At 47.8% G+C, this 15,054-nt stretch overlaps 1 protein-coding gene across 22 annotated transcripts in view; it reads left to right on the top strand.

Annotated features, from left to right (window-relative positions):
• Positions 1-8,514: 8,514 nt before the first annotated feature.
• Positions 8,515-15,054, top strand: part of ZMYND8 (zinc finger MYND-type containing 8) — a 141,921-nt gene continuing 135,381 nt past the window's right edge. For 7 of the 22 annotated variants that reach the window (XM_012467365.3, XM_012467392.3, XM_012467381.3 and 4 more), the window contains exon 1: positions 14,241-14,842. In XM_012467365.3, the coding sequence (XP_012322788.1) occupies positions 14,787-14,842 (56 nt within the window). In that variant the 5' untranslated portion in view covers positions 14,241-14,786. Of the gene's footprint in view, positions 8,739-9,871; positions 9,943-12,856; positions 12,925-12,948; positions 13,694-14,124; positions 14,207-14,240; positions 14,843-15,054 lie in introns of those variants that run through there. The other 15 variants (XM_012467395.2, XM_012467390.2, XM_012467391.2 and 12 more) reach the window with 10 other exon arrangements.

The following is a 15,054-nucleotide window of genomic DNA, read 5'->3' as shown; positions in this document are numbered from 1 at the left end:
GCCTGTAGTCCCAGCTACTCGGGAGGCTGAGGCGGGAGACTTGCTTGAACCCAGGAGGCAGAGGTTGCGGTGAGCCGAAATCATGCCATTGCACTCCAGCCTGGGTAACAAGAGCGAAACTCCATTTAAAAAAAAAAAAGAATTTAAAAATTAGCTTGTAGTGGTTCACACCTGTAGTCATAGCTACTTGGGAGGCTTAGGTGGGAGGATCACTTGCATATGGAAATCTGAGGCTGCAGTGAGCTATGATTGCACCACTGCATTCCAGTCTGGGCAAGAAAGTGAGATCCCATCTCAAAAAAAGAAAAGAAAAAACCAAGGAAACCCCAAAATGAAACAGGAATGGTGAGTATTGAGGCAGGGCAGAGGAAGCTGCAATTGAAAGGAAAAGTTTTCCTAGTAGAATGGCGCTGTTAGTCCTGACCTCAGTTTGCTCATCTAGGAGTGGGTTGCCTTTTTTTCTTTTTTTTTAAATATTGAGACAGAGTCTCACTTTGTCCCCTAGGTTAGAATGCAATGGTGGGATCTTGGCTCACTGCAGCCTCCCTGCCTCCTGGGTTCAAGCGATTCCCCTGACTCAGCCTCCCGAGTACCTGGTACTACAGATGTGTGCCACCACACTCGGCTAATTTTTGTATTTTTAGTAAAGACGGGGTTTCACCATCGTGGCCAGGCTGGTCTTGAACTCCTGACCCCGAGATCTACCTGCCTCAGCCTCCCAAAGTACTAAGATTACAGGCATGAGCCACTGTGCCCGGCCTAGGAGTGGGGTTAATATTATAATGGTGCCTGGCTTATAGTTTTGAGGATAAATGGGTTAGTTCATGTAAAGCATTTAAAATAGTATCTGATGGCAGGTGCAGTGGCTCATGCCTATAATCCCAGCACTTTAGGAGGCTGAGGCGGGCCTTGAGGTCAGAAGTTCGAGACCAGTCTGGCCAAATGGTGAAACCCCTCCTCTACTAAAAAAAAATACAAAAATTAGCCGGTGTGGTGGCAGGTACCTGTAATCCCAGTAACTCGGGAGGCTGAGGCAGGAGAATCATTTGAACCTGGGAGGCGGAGGTTGCAGCGAGCCAAAATCAGGCCCCAGTGCACTCCAGCCTGGGCAACAGAACGTGACTCTATCTCAACAGCAAAAATAATAAGTAAACAAATAAATGAAACAGTATCTGACATAGTATCAGTGCTTGTAACATGTTAGCTTTCAGTACATATCCTTATCCTCCTTTGGAAAGGGTGATGGTGAAACAAGGGAGAAAACTGAGTTGGAAGCAACAAGAAAATACATTTTTAAGGAGTGAGCAGAGGCTGGGCATAGTGGCTCACCCGTGTAATCCCAGCACTTTGGGAGACTGAGGTGGGCAGATCACTTGAGTCAGGAGTTTGACCAGCCTGGCCAACATGGTGAACCACCGCCTCTATTGAAAATACAAAAATTGGCTTGGTGTGGTGGCTTATGCCTGTAATCCAGGCACTTTGGAGGTCAAGGTGGGCGGATCACCTGAGGTCGGGAGTTCAAGACCAGCCTGACCAACATGGTAAAAGCCCGTCTTTTAAAAAAAAAAAAAGGAAAAGAAATTACAAAAATTAGCCTGGCGTGGTGGCACGCGTCTTTAATCCCAGCTACTTTGTTGGCTGAGGCAGGAGAATCTCTCTTTTTTTTTTTTTTTTTTTGAGACAGAGTGTCGCTCTGTCGACTGCAACCTCTGCCTCCTGGGTTCAAACAATGGCAGGAGAATCTCTTTTTTTTGAGACGGAGTTTCGCTCATTACCCAGGCTGGAGTGCAATGGCGCGATCTCGGCTCACCGCAACCTGAGTAGCTGGGATTACAGGCACGCGCCACCATGCCCAGCTAGTTTTTTGTATTAGTAGAGACGGGGTTTCACCATGTTGACCAGGATGGTCTCGATCTCTTGACCTCGTGATCCACCTGCCTCGGCCTCCCAAAGTGCTGGGATTACAGGCTTGAGCCACTGCGCCCGGCCTCAGGAGAATTTCTTGAACGCAGTAGGTGGAGGTTCCAGTGAGCTGAAGTTGTGCCGCCAGCCTAGGTGACAGAGCGAGACTCTGGGAAAAAAGAGTGAGCCATGAGGAAAATAGTAACAGCAACTAAATGAGTGCTGACTGCGCGGTGTTGCTGCAAGCTCTTGGTGGAGATGATTTATTCAATGATCCAGGTACTTACTGTTATTGTTCCTATTGTACACATGAGGAAATCAAGGCACAGAGAATTTAGTACTTCAACAAGGCCAGCCGCACAGCTGGCAAGTGGGGTGGCTGGGATTCACACCCAGATAGTCTGGCACCAGCAGCCACACACTCAACCACTGCACAGTTGTGATTCTTGATGTGGGGAAGAGAAGAGAAAGGTTACAGGTGCAAGAGAAATGGGGCTCGTTGTTAAGCCAGGACTCAGATGGGAAGGCATTGGATGGAGGGTGCAGCAGGGGAGATGCCTTGTCAGCTATGGGGAATCCTTTTTGAAGCCAGAGGGAAGATACAGACGGATTGAGGCCCCGCGGAGGAAATGGCTTGCTGCTGGGTGGTTTGGGGAAGTGGGCAGATTTGTTGGTTGTAGAAGGGGTCAGAGTGGAAGATGAAGCGCCATGGCTCCAAGGAGGGAGAGAGAGAACAAGTCAGAGGATAGAAGAAACAGGTGGATGATCAGAGCGGCCCAAGCAGAGTGTGGAGGGTGGAGGGAGATGAAGTCAGAGATCAGAAGGACACAGCACCATCTCAGAGGCTGGTGGGCCATTTTCTGGACTTGGGCTGTTACTGAGAAATAGGAGTCATTGATGGATTTTGAGCAGAGGAAGGAAGGGGCTGACTTGTATTTTTTTTTTGTTTGTTTAAATAAAGACGGGGTTTCACCATGTTGGTCAGGCTGGTCTTGAATTCCCAACCTCAGGTGATCTGCCCGCCTTGGCCTCCAAAGTGCTTGGATTACAGGTGTGAGCCACCACGCCAGGCCGACTTGTGTTTTAAAAGAACCACTGGCAGGGCGGGTGCGGTGGCTCACACTTGTAATCCCAGCACTTTGGGAGGCCGAGGTGGGCGGATCACTTGAGCTCAGGAGTTCCTAACCAGCCTGGACAACATGGTGAAATTTGAAACCCCGTCACTACTAATAATACAAAAAAAAAAATTAGCTGTTGTGGTTCACGCCTGTAATCCCAGCTACTTGGGAGGCTGAGGCAGCGGAATCACTTGAACCCAGGGGGCCGATGTTGCAGTGAGCCGATAAAGCACCACTGCACTCTAGTCTGGGCAACAGAGTGAGACTCGACTGTCTCAGAAAATAAGTAAATAAATAAAAGACTCTGTCTCAGAAAATAAGTAAATAAATGGCTGGGCATGGTGGCTCATGCCTGTAATCCCAGCACTTTGGGAAGCCGAGGCAGGTGGATCACTTGAGGTCAGGAGTTTGAGACCAGCCTGGCCAACATGGTGAAACCCCTGTGTCTACTAAAAATAAAAAAAATCAGCTGGGTGTCGTGGCGTGTGCCTGTAATACTAGCTACTTAGGAGGCTGAGGAAGGAGAATTGCATGATCCTGGGATACAGAGGTTGCAGCGAGCTAAGATTGCGACACTGCACTCTAGCCTCGGAGACAGAGTGAGATTTTGTCTCAAAAAAAAAAAGAAAAGAAAAGAGAAAACAAATAGAAGAATCACTGGCAACCTGGGTGACAGGGTGTGCGTATATGTGTGTGAGCGCATGTGTACAAGTGTTTGCAAGGGCAGAAGCAGAGAGCTCAGGGAGGATTCTTGCAACCATCCGCATGGGAGATGGTGTTCTACAGAGCTCTAATATATGTCAAGGGCTGTGTTCGACTCTTGAAGGCGTGATGGTGAATAATTCAAACAAGGTCCTTTCTTGCCTTGCCGAAGCTCTCAGCCTGGTGCACAGCTTCTCAGCCTCCGCACTACTGACATTTGAGGCTGGCTAATTCTCTGCTGTGGGGTCTGCGTACTGTAGGATGTTTAGCAGCACTAGATGCCAGTAGCACTCCCCACTTCCCTGAAAGATACTATAACCCAAAATGGAGACAACCCAAAATGTCCCTAGACATTGCTAAATGTCCCCTTTCGGGGGCAAAACCACTGGTCTAGTGGGAATCTGTAGTCGTCTGCCCATTAAAGTAATTGCTAGGAAGGAAAAAGAGCAGGTCCTGAATTTTCCTGCTTTTCATTTTCCTTCTGCTCCGGCATCCCCTGCACGGTGCCCCACCAGGTGCCCCACCCGCGCTGTGGCCATCTGCCTGATGGCCAGACCATCCACCCCCTGCCCTTCCTACCAGCCCTTTTTGTTTTCCCTCCCGCCATTTGCCTAATCCTGCTGGTCCCTCCTAGAAAGTGGTAAAAAAAAAAACAAAACCAAACAAAAAGAAAACCCCACATCCCTCTCCTAGGAGGCGTCTTCTCCAGGGAAGGGAGGCTCCTATCTGCCTCTTTGTGGCTGTAACGTGATGTCCGATCCAAGCTCTGAAGGTGAGCCCTTCTGTCGTCATGCCCGAGGTTGGCCTCGATTCTAATTGGTCAGAAAGGAACAAAACAAAACAACATATTTCAGACACTTCCCTGCCTCAATCCTGTCCATTTCATGTAACGGTCAGAGAGGCCTGCTGTAGCTGGAGGTCGATAACTGCAAGTGTGCTTATTTTCGTAGGCAGCCTAACAGGCTATCTCGGGATGCAGCTTGTGGGGCCGCTCCTGCCGCTGCTCGCCTGGCTGGAGGCCAGCGGAACGAGTGAGCCATTTCAGGGAGGCCAGGCCTCAGCCTGTAAGGTGCTGGGGGAAGGGAGCTGGGGCCAGCCCTTCCTCTCCCTCGAGACCAGACCAGCGTTGTTACTGTGGCAGTTAGCCTGGCTCCCTACAGCCTGATTCTGTACCCCAATCCTCTCTGTACCCTGGGAATATTAAGAGAGATGCATTTTAATCTATTTTTATTAGCTCATTGCTTGTGAATATCACCAAGGAACCTGCTTGTTTAGGCCTGTGCTGGCTTTTCTAGCCAGAGGCGGGATGATTGGACTTTTTTCTTCCCTTTCTTTTAAGCCAAGGTTTCCCAACCTTGGACATTTTGGATCAGACACTTTCTCGTTGTGGGGGGCACACCATCCCTGGCCTCTACCTGCTAGATACCAGTGCTGCAGTCTCCCTAGCTGTGACAACCCAAATGTCTCCAGGCATTGCCAAATGTCCCCTGGAGGGCAACCCCCGCCATGGTTGAGAACCACTGGTTTCACGGAATACAAAAACCAAATTTTAGAGATGGCAAAGTGTTCCCCTTGACATCCTGCATCTTGCTGGAGGTTAGGAGGGAGAGCGGAGCTTCCTCTGGGCCTCAGTCTGTAACGAGGGGCGTCTGAATGAGTCTAATCTAAAAGTCTCCTTCAGCACCATCATTCAGTACTGAAAATCCACCTCAAAAGGATTGGCCTTCTTCAGGTTGCAGTGAGCTGTTATCACGCCACTGTGCTCCAGCCTGGGCGACAGAGCGAAACACTGTCTCAAAAAAAAAGAAAAAAAGAAAAAAACAAAACTAAAAACACGTCTACATCCTAAAAGAAACACAGACGATGCAGTTGTTGTTGGTAGGTTTTAGCCTCATTGTTTCTGCTGTGCCTGGTTCGGCTTTGTTTTTGCTTCTTTCTTTAGAGGCAGGCAAAGGTACAGAGTTTAGAGATGTGAAGTGCTAACGGGGATAGACATCTGATCTCTGGCACTTCCCAGCTGTGTGACCTTGGACAGCTCGCTTCACCTCTCTGGGCTTAGTTCCAGGTTTCTACCAATGCCCCCTGCTTCAGGGATCAGTCTATGTAAAGCACTAATTTAGAAGTAGCTGCTGGTATACTCACTGCACTGGGGCTTTAAGAGGAGCTGCTGAGTGGATTTCTAGATTGAGACCTGCAACATTTGGTTTTATTTCCTGCTTATCAGCCACATTCCATCAAGCCCAGGACCAGCCCTTCATAGGCCTGCCCCAGGCTTTCTTTTCAATCTGTGTTCCTCCCAGGATTCCATCTGCCACCATACTTTTGTGTCTGTCCCCATCCGAATTGCTGTTTTCCAGATAACCTCAGACCTGCCCAAATGCCAACAGCATTCCTCAAACAGAGCAGAGCTGCCAGAATAAGCCAGCAGCTTCCTGCTCTTTGCCCCAGAAAACATTTCAAGTGATCAAGTGATCAGAGAGAGGGAGGGAGGCGGGGAGGATGCTGTGGCTGCTTATGCAACAAGCTTTAATCCCAGGTTAAAATCCACCACGCACACCAGCGGCATATTTTATTTCCTCATTGGGTCGTGGAGTTAGCTGCATGCGAGAGCTGCCACCAACCCCAGTTCTGTTTGTTCCTCCAGAAGCGGCACCCGCAGAAACAAACAGTATTCCATATGGGATGGTGGTGGAGGGCCGCTGCCCACACGGCTAGGAGGGCGAGCACCGGCTGCTTTACTGCGGTCACCACCTCTTGCCTCCCCCAGTTTGGTATCCATGGCAGGTTTCTACTTCCAGGAAGAGCAGGCCCCCCACTCCTTCTGGTGAGGCCTAGGCCTGCTGTCCTGAGCGATGGTGGTGGAGCTGTCCCTCCCTGCAGCTTGGCCTCAGAAGCCTAAAACAATGACAACAGCAACACCCTATCCGTTTTCATAAAGCCTGGGCCCTGCCCTGTAGTAAAGCGTGTTTCGATTCTCAGCTCGTTCCTGAGCCTGTTTGCTATGAGATTCCCGGCCAGGAAGAATTTATGTACGAGCAGTGGGCATCTGTTGTCCATGTGGGGGGTGGGGGGGGGCAGGGAAAGCAAGCCATCAGCTCTTCGTGGACAAGAAAGCCCCCAAGTCCTAATTTTAGGAGGAGAGGGGAGACTTTATTACTCCCGAGTTATGCCTCCCGGCATATGGCTGCGTTCACTCTGGAAGCTTTCTCCAGCCTCTAAAGAATGGTGGTTATTTAGCTTCTGTAGTTCCAGCTTGCTGTTTTAAAAAATCCTGTTAATGAAGCACCTTGTCATTGAAAGAGCCGAAGAAGGAAAGCAAGCGAGAAAGCCTGGACATGTGAAGGTCCTTTTCGATCTCTGGGTACAGACCAACTGTGCAGGCAGCTTTAGGGAGGAGACTGGCAAAGACCTCCTCACGCAATTGAAGTGGGTAGAATTAGAGGCAGCTCTGAAAAACCAGTTAATATTTTACTGGGGAGAAGTGCCAGAGATGGGGGTGGGGGGCTGCCAAATGGAGGGCTGTGTGTGAAATCGCTGCTCCATCTGCCTTGGGGGACGAGAAGAAGCCGTTCTCTGTGCAAATAAATGGAAGCAAGAATCCTTAGGAAGCCCAGGGGATTTGTCTGCTCACCGACTTGGGCCCAGCTCCCCCAGGCTCACACATACAGGGATGATTGTGGCAGGAAGGGCTGACCTACGGGGGTAGGCCTGACGCATAATGGGGGCTCTTGTTTCCTGGCTGAGCGTGCCATCTTTCTGTCTCCCTCTGGATTGAAATGGCTTCTCAGCCCGAGAGGCACTGCCTGTGCCCTGGATTCACAAGGTACACGCCTCCCTGGGAAGCAAAGGCTGAGAGACAGCGGCTCTCTCTCTCTGTCTGCATCTGCCGGGAGAGCTGCAGCTGGTATTTTTCCACAGGCCTTTGCTGCGATCTCAAGGCCTACTTTTTCCCAGCCAGGCCCCGAGTCCGAGCGAGGGTTAACAGGCAGGAAGCCGAAGGCATCGCAGGCTAATACGGAAGTCAGATTTGTGTTTAACTGACAGGTTTAGCAGGCCTGGGCCGTGGGGGAGGAGCCGGGAGGGAAGGGAAGTTTGTAGATCCAGGCATGTGGCCTGCGAGGAGGGCTTTGGGCTTTTCTTAGGGTAAGGACCCAGAGGGGCCCCCGTTGGCATCGTGGCAGGGATGCAGGAACCCGCGTTGGTTTTGCCTGCAGGGCTGGCTGGGCAGGGTGAGAGGCCCACTGCTCTCTGGCCTGCCTTGCAAGGAGGCATGGGGACAATGACTATGCAAACTTGACCACTCTCCTCCCCTCCTCCCCTCAGCAGCGGCTCCTCGCTCCTCTGAGAAGCCAGGGATGTTCTCTGCTGATTTTTCGGGGCTCCCCCGGGCTGCCTGCTTCCCCCAGCTCCTCAGAGGCCTGCCTCAAGCCCTTTCTTCTGGCCCCCTTGGCAGTTTCCCCTGGCCTCCCCACTCCCCAGCTTCCTCTTCCCCTTGGAGAGTCACCCTGCTGGACTGTTCTAGAAAAGGGCTGGCCTTCGTCCCTGGACAAGAGACGTTTCTCTGGGGGCAGGTGAGGGTGACCCATCCCAGCCCACCCCAAGAAACTCTCTTCCCAGGGGCATCTGGGCCTGGGGCTTCCCTGGAGCAGGTCAGGCTGGCTGCCCTGGCTGGCCTGTGCCCGGAAATCTAGCCAGGGTGCGGGAGAAGTGCGTGTGGGCGCCCCTTTTCCAAGTTTTTCTTGCTGCAAAAGGCCTAGCTTAGCCTGTCTTTTTCTATGCACAGGATGGCTCTTGCTCACCCGAGCCTCACAAAGATAATCGCTCAGGAAGTGTTTCAGCCAATCCGGGACGGCTTTACACTCCGATTTGCTGGGGCAGCCAATCGGGGATGAGCTTTTATTAGGCGGCCAGATCATCAGCCGAAGTGCCAAACCCTTTTTCTGTGAGAACTAGGAGCCTGTCCTCCATGTTTTATAAGTATTGACATTACACAGTGTTAACAATGCATCCACAGAGGTAAGCTCGACTTTTTAACCATCTTTTTTCCCCCTCCCTCTGAGACATCCGAATTGTGGGCGAGCAGTGTGATTTCTCTGTGGCTGGCCGTGCCACACTCACCCCCAGAGCACTTATGTTAACTTGGAACTGTTTAGAGAGAATTTTTTTGCTTTCTTGGGTCACATGGCTCAGTAGCCATTAGCCATAGCTTGATTTTGCAAACTGGCAAGGGCCTGGCACACCTTTCCTTCCACCAGGACATGGTGTTTCTGGAAGAGTTTGAAGCTAGATCCTGGTATGCCAAAAAAGAAGCTCTTTTTTTTTTTTCCTTTTTTTTCTTTTTTTTCTTTCCCTCTCTTCCTCTCTTTCTCTCTCTCTCTCTCTCTCTGAGCAGTCCCCCCTCCCTCCCTGCACTATTGTCTTTTCTTTTGCCACATGCCCTGCTGGGGGAAGAAAATGGAAGGTAAGCAAGCAGGCTCCTCTCCAAGGAGAGCTCATGGCAGACAGCAGAGCAGGCAAGTTTGCCTCTCCAAAGAGGTTCTGGGAAGGCTGGATAAGTTTTGACAAGAGAGGAGCGTGTTTGCAAAAAGAACTGAGCCCTCAGCAGAGCAGTGCTAAGGAGAGTCTAGCTCCTGGGGCCTAGGTGGGTGGTGGTGTCTGTACACGGAGCTTCTCTTATTCTAAGAGCTTCTGCACTTGAAACTACTTTGTTCAGCCTGTTTTCTTGACTTAGGTTGCTACAGTGTTCTGCAAGCCAGCCTACAGCCAGCAAATGTTTCTGAAAGTGTTGGAGGAAGTTTTTGGAGTAGGGATGGAGATTGGGGGGTGGGGGGAGAGAAAGATCTTGGACAACATCCTGCAAAAAAAAAAAAAAAAAAAAAAAAAATCTGCAAGGACTCTGAATCCCTTAGCTTTGTACTCTTGCATGATTTTTCAAGGAACTAATGTTACCTTTTATCCTTCTTTCCCTTTTCCTCTCCCTTTTATACATTGTATCCTCTGTTCTGTGTGATGGAGTGTAGAGGAAATAAAATCATGTCTGTGGCTCCTGACAGCATTCCATATTCAGTTGTTGGGTTGTGGTGGTGGTGGTGTTGTGTGTTTTTAATAATACCATGTAACTGTTTAAAAAAATTTCCTTTTTGATCAAGTCCCAAATCTGCCAGCCTGTTCTCTCTTCCTAACTGTGGAAAAATGAGACGGTTGCTTGAACATTTGTTGGGTAAGTAAAGCAATCCATTTCCTCTGTGACCATGTTTGAAGAGTTTTGTGAACATTTGGGGTCTGATTGTAAGAAGGGGTCTTGGCTACAGGAGTTGGGGGCTTCATTAGCAGGAACAGAACAAGGGCCTTTTAAAGAGTGTCTTGATTTTAGGTGACTGTTTGGATCCACTGTTTTCCCTGATAACCTGCAGCTAGGATTGAAGATTACACTTCCTGTTTACCCCCAGTCAGGGGAGAAATGTTCAGTTCATTGTGACTTGACTCTAGACCTTTAATGAGGTTTGTTTGGATATTCAACCTGTGAGTAGGTGATGTGCTTGTGAAATGTCATGAAACTGTTTGTGCTTAGAGGTGCAGAGCCCTAAAACCACTGGGGCGGGGGGACAGAAGCTGGTGGTGGTATGTATGTTTTGGGGGGGTGGTTGTCAGTGCTCATGTTTTAGGATTTTTATATATATAGTACAAAATCTCATCCACCACCAGACTGTGTTTGATTCAGGACTCACTGACACACATTTCGGCCTTTTTCCAGGTCTGATCCACACATCTGTATGCATGCTGGCCTCACATAAGATTTCTCACTTTTCACATTTCCCTTGCTCTCCTTAGGCTGCAGCTAGAAGTTAAGTGGAAAAAGTAAGAGTCTTGTTTAGTATTACCTTCAGAATTTCCCTAGAAGTTCACTATGTAAATTTTCAACTTGGAGACCAATCCAGCATGACTGTAAATGCAGGAAATATATATTCAGTTTCTGTGTTATGTCAACTTTATGGAGTCAGTAATCTTTTTTCTTTCAAATGAGTGTCCAGTAGCCCACTTTCTGACATCAAATTGGAAAAAGGCTCATTTAATCAGGAGAAATGTACCACATTCTAAGTTGAGAAAAGTCTGTGCAAGGCAGGCCAGCTTAGCTTCTTAGAATAAAACTGCAGGCAGTTCATGATGTTATATACTTAAAACTGAGCAGTGGTGCCACTGCCCCAAACAAGTAAGTTCAGACACTCAGCTATTTTCTTTGTTCTTATCTCCTTGCTGTAAATGGAGATTACATATTGAGGTTCTTGTGAACTCCCTAGAAGCAGTGTCTAATCATAAGACTCCTGGTTTGGTGCCTTCAACGTTTGCATAATACTGTGTTTGTTGGGCTGGAAGGGAACTTCAGGGCAAGGCGTTTGTCCTCTAAAAGCTTGCATTAAAATGGCTCCCACAGGTTTGGAGAGCCAAGATCTGTTTTCAAATGTATAACCCCCAGCAAGTTCCCAGCCCTGGACCAAGCTAGCCACTTTTCCTCTGGTACTGTGGCCCCCACTAAGCATGAGTCTGTAAAAAGTTAATTGCTTTCAAAGTAGCATTATTTTCCAGTTTCAGGAAGTCGGGGGCGGGGGTGGGGGGCTGGGGATAAATGTCTGCATTGCAGCAGGACTAGGTAGGGACAGCAGTGCCGGCTCCCAGAGCAGCCCAATGGGCTTCTTCTACTCTAGCTTTTAAACCAATAGACTTGGAGGAAAGGTTAAAGATTGACAATTGCAGTGGCCGACCTAAGAACGGGCCTTCTGGAAATTTCTACCATCTTTGTTTCTTTTAGGAAAAGCAGATGTGCCAAGCGGAAGAGTCTCCTACCTTCCATTCCTAGGTCATCTCTCTTCCCTGCTTTCCCCCAGCTCCCGTTCTTTTTCTCATCAAGGTAGAATGTTCTCTCTGCCACGTTTCTAAATTGCAGAGGGAGGAACAGAATGTTGGGCTGTTTTCATTTTTCCTTCTGCCTCCTCAGTCCCCAAAGAGGATACACAGCTGCAAGGAGCAAACACAGACACACTGAAGCTTTTGATTCCTCTCCTTTTTTTTTTTCCTTCAAGACCCTCCAGGATGGATTCACTTTCTGCTTGGGGAAATTAAGTGGCATTCACGTGGGGGAGGGGGAGTAACTGCTTTTATTAGCTCCAGAAAATGGTCACTGTTCAGTCTGTAACTAGGAATTAATTATATATAATCACTCAGTAAACTTTCTACAGAGTTTTTCTAATTGCTGAGCCTGAACATAGTTAGCCCGTTGGCGCCAAGTCCAGTTACTTTTATAATTAACAGCTCAAAGATTTCAGTCAGAAAGAAAAGAAACAATTGGGGGCCTCTTGGATTATAAATTAGGGATGAAAACAATAGCTTTTTTCCCTTTCTTTCTTGTAACCCCTTTTCTTTTAAACAAAACATTCCCCCTTTTCTTTCCCTGGGAGAACCAGTGGGGAGACTGCATCAGGTCTTAAATAGGATAGGGTTGCGGGGAGACACTTTTTAGGAAGCGGGGTGGTAGAAAACCCAAGGTAGGGTTTTAAAAGTCCAGCCACTTCCAATGTGTGATGTCTTCGTTTCTTTTGCCCTCTTTCCCCTTCTCTCTCCTGTGGCAGAGGCAGCAGACATTTGTCAGCCTGGGAATCCTCAATCTGGCTTTGCCTCTGGTTGACCCTAGAAGAAAGATACATTCAAAGGGGCCTTCGCTACTGCACAGCAGAGATTTAAAAAGGGAATATGTTTCGAAGCCCTTTGGTTGCTCTTAAAATGCAAAATCTGAGCAAGGGTTCACCCTTGGCTTCAGGTTGCTAAGATTATGGTCGCCCTCCCCCCTACTTCCCACTCTCCTTGCAGACAAACAAGCAGGCAGTGGCCATGCCAGCTCTGCAGCCAGTGTGCTGCCAGCCTGCCCCCCCATCCAGATTACCTACCTACCGGCGGGCGGGGGCCAGTGGCCCGTCCTTGCCCTGGCATGGCCTTGGGCGCTGTGCCCTCCTTTCTCCCCTGGAGCTAAAAAGCAGTCACCTTGAAACTCCTCACTCCCAGTACCAGAGGAGTGCTGAGGCCAGTGCTCAGACCTGTGACAGTAAATGACGTTATCTACTCAGGCTGTTAGTTCGGCCTCTGAAAGCGGGTTTTGCAAAACCCATTGTTAATTCTCAGGCTCTGTTGGGGGTGGTCAGAAATCTAATGTGTGAGTATCCTGTGCATTGGATAAGGGAATGTTTTCCTTGTGTTTCTCCTCTGCAGACTTGGATTGTCTTTCCTTGATGTTAACTGTCTTAGGACTGGCTGCTTCAGAGGGCTGGGTATTTGGCTGTTTGCAGGCTTATAAACAGCATTTTGATTTTACCTTGGCCGCAGACTGAGGTGCAGCCCTTTAGCTTGGCTTTTCAGATGCCTGCTGTCCTTGAAGCACTTTCATTTCACCTAGCTCCTTTTTGGTATGAATGCAAAGCTGGTTTCTAATAGACTGAGAAGAGAAGGGGGACCTGGCTTCCTCCTCGCCTCCCCCTAGCCTGCTCCCTGGGAACATTTTTGTGTTTGCACAGACACCTGTCCGTCTGCAGTTTGTGCCACCGGGCTGCACAATTCCTAACCTTCTACCTACCTAATTCAAGGGCAAGGGGGCCTCATCCCAGAGCCTCATGTTGAAGGCTCAGGATCTGCAAGAGAAGGCTTTTCCTTAGGAACCTGTGACTTCACAAACTCTCCCTGTCATTGCAGAGTTTTTTTTAAGCTTCTAAACGTTGGGTTGTTGGTGTCCTTTGGTTCAGCTTTTCCTAGTTCTGGTATTTAGGAAGGTGGCTTTGAAACTAGCAGGGCTGCTTAAACAAGAGCTACAGCTATTGAACAAACTGCTACCATTTTAGCTTCAACACAGGAATGAGGCAGTGTTGCCAGACGCCATTTTAAGAATCCTGCATAAATAGCTTAGCTACCGATGACTCTGCCTGTTTTAGGTGAGTGCTTATATAAAGCTGCTCTGCTAACCATTCCCCCCCACCCCAATTTCTTAAAAAATTAATTGCAGATTTAGGGAAGCATGGTTTTTAATTTTGATGTTCACTATTTTGTAATCTAGAAGAGGAAGATGTTATGCCTTGGGGATTAAATATTTCTTACAGCCTGGACCATTTTGGTATTTTGAATGAAAGTAAAAACCAGGAAAAAGTCCTTTCGAATGATGCATGATTCTTGAATTGCTGTGCTCTGATCCTCATCTGTAGAACCAGAGTTGTGTGCATGTTGGTTATATATTCTAGATGGCTTAGATATTCTTCTTTAAAAGTCAAATAGTAGGGGCACTTGGGGAAAAGAAGTATGTGGGCATTGTGTATCCAGGCATTTTTCTGTCAAAACTAGATGCTTTCTTTTTTCTCTCTCTTGGAAGTGTTGAGATGAGATTCCTGGGAATTACGGACCATCCCTGAGTCCTCAGAATTAATAATCAGAAGGCTTAAAGCATCCTGGAGGTGCAGTAGTTCATCTGCAACTTTTAATTGCTCTTTTTTCAGTGCATGCAGGTTAAGTAAGCATAGGTTTTCTTTCTTAGGCACTAGGGGAGAAATCTTTTATTCTTTTTGGGACAGGATGGGGTGGTCTTGATTGTCTTTGCAGGTACTGTTATTTCTTTGAATTGCCTGAAATGTATCAGTTTGTGAAATCTACAGGCAAGTGACTTGGCTAAATATGAATGTAAGAGGTGGTGATGTATACAATATATATAACTAGTTGATAGTGTATTTTCTTGTTGGAGTGAGAAATTGTTGTTTGCTTTTTAGCTAATTTTACCCTTTTCTTTAGAGGGCCGCCAGTTTCCTCAACAGACCTTTTAAAGGGAAAAAAAGTAATGACAGTTTGAAACAGGACCTTGTTGTCCCATTGTTTTTGATTTAAACCATCAGGGTTGCTGGAAGCTAGCAGATATGGAAGGAAATAAGCTGTATATGTTCTAAGACTTTAATGTGTTAATGACAGAAGTTCAAAATATTTTCTCCGATGCAGCTGCCTTTTCTTTTTAACAATTATTTAACTGTTTTTTTTTCCCCCTAAATGACTGAACAGTTCTTAACCAAAATTGACCAACATCTGTGGGGCAATTCAGACAGGTACAGATCTTTTCTTGCTACTACTTTTGATGTAATATTCATGTTTTTCCCCTAATAACATACGAGTTCTTCACGTTAAACCAAAAAAAAGAAAAAACAAACAAACAAAAAAAGCAAAACCGAAATCAGTGGTGTAGGAAAAAGGAAGTCCCTTTAGATGTGGCTATTCAAAATGACTAATTTTGCATTCTGGTCTTTGCTTTTGTAAATGA

This window comes from Aotus nancymaae, unplaced genomic scaffold (genome assembly GCF_030222135.1).
Source record: "Aotus nancymaae isolate 86718 unplaced genomic scaffold, 86718_ANA_hifiasm-v0.15.2.pri h1tg000029l, whole genome shotgun sequence".
Taxonomy (NCBI): Eukaryota; Metazoa; Chordata; class Mammalia; order Primates; family Aotidae; genus Aotus; species Aotus nancymaae.
The sequence above is the reverse complement of the archived record's forward strand: the minus strand, read 5'-3'. Positions and strand labels throughout refer to the sequence as shown.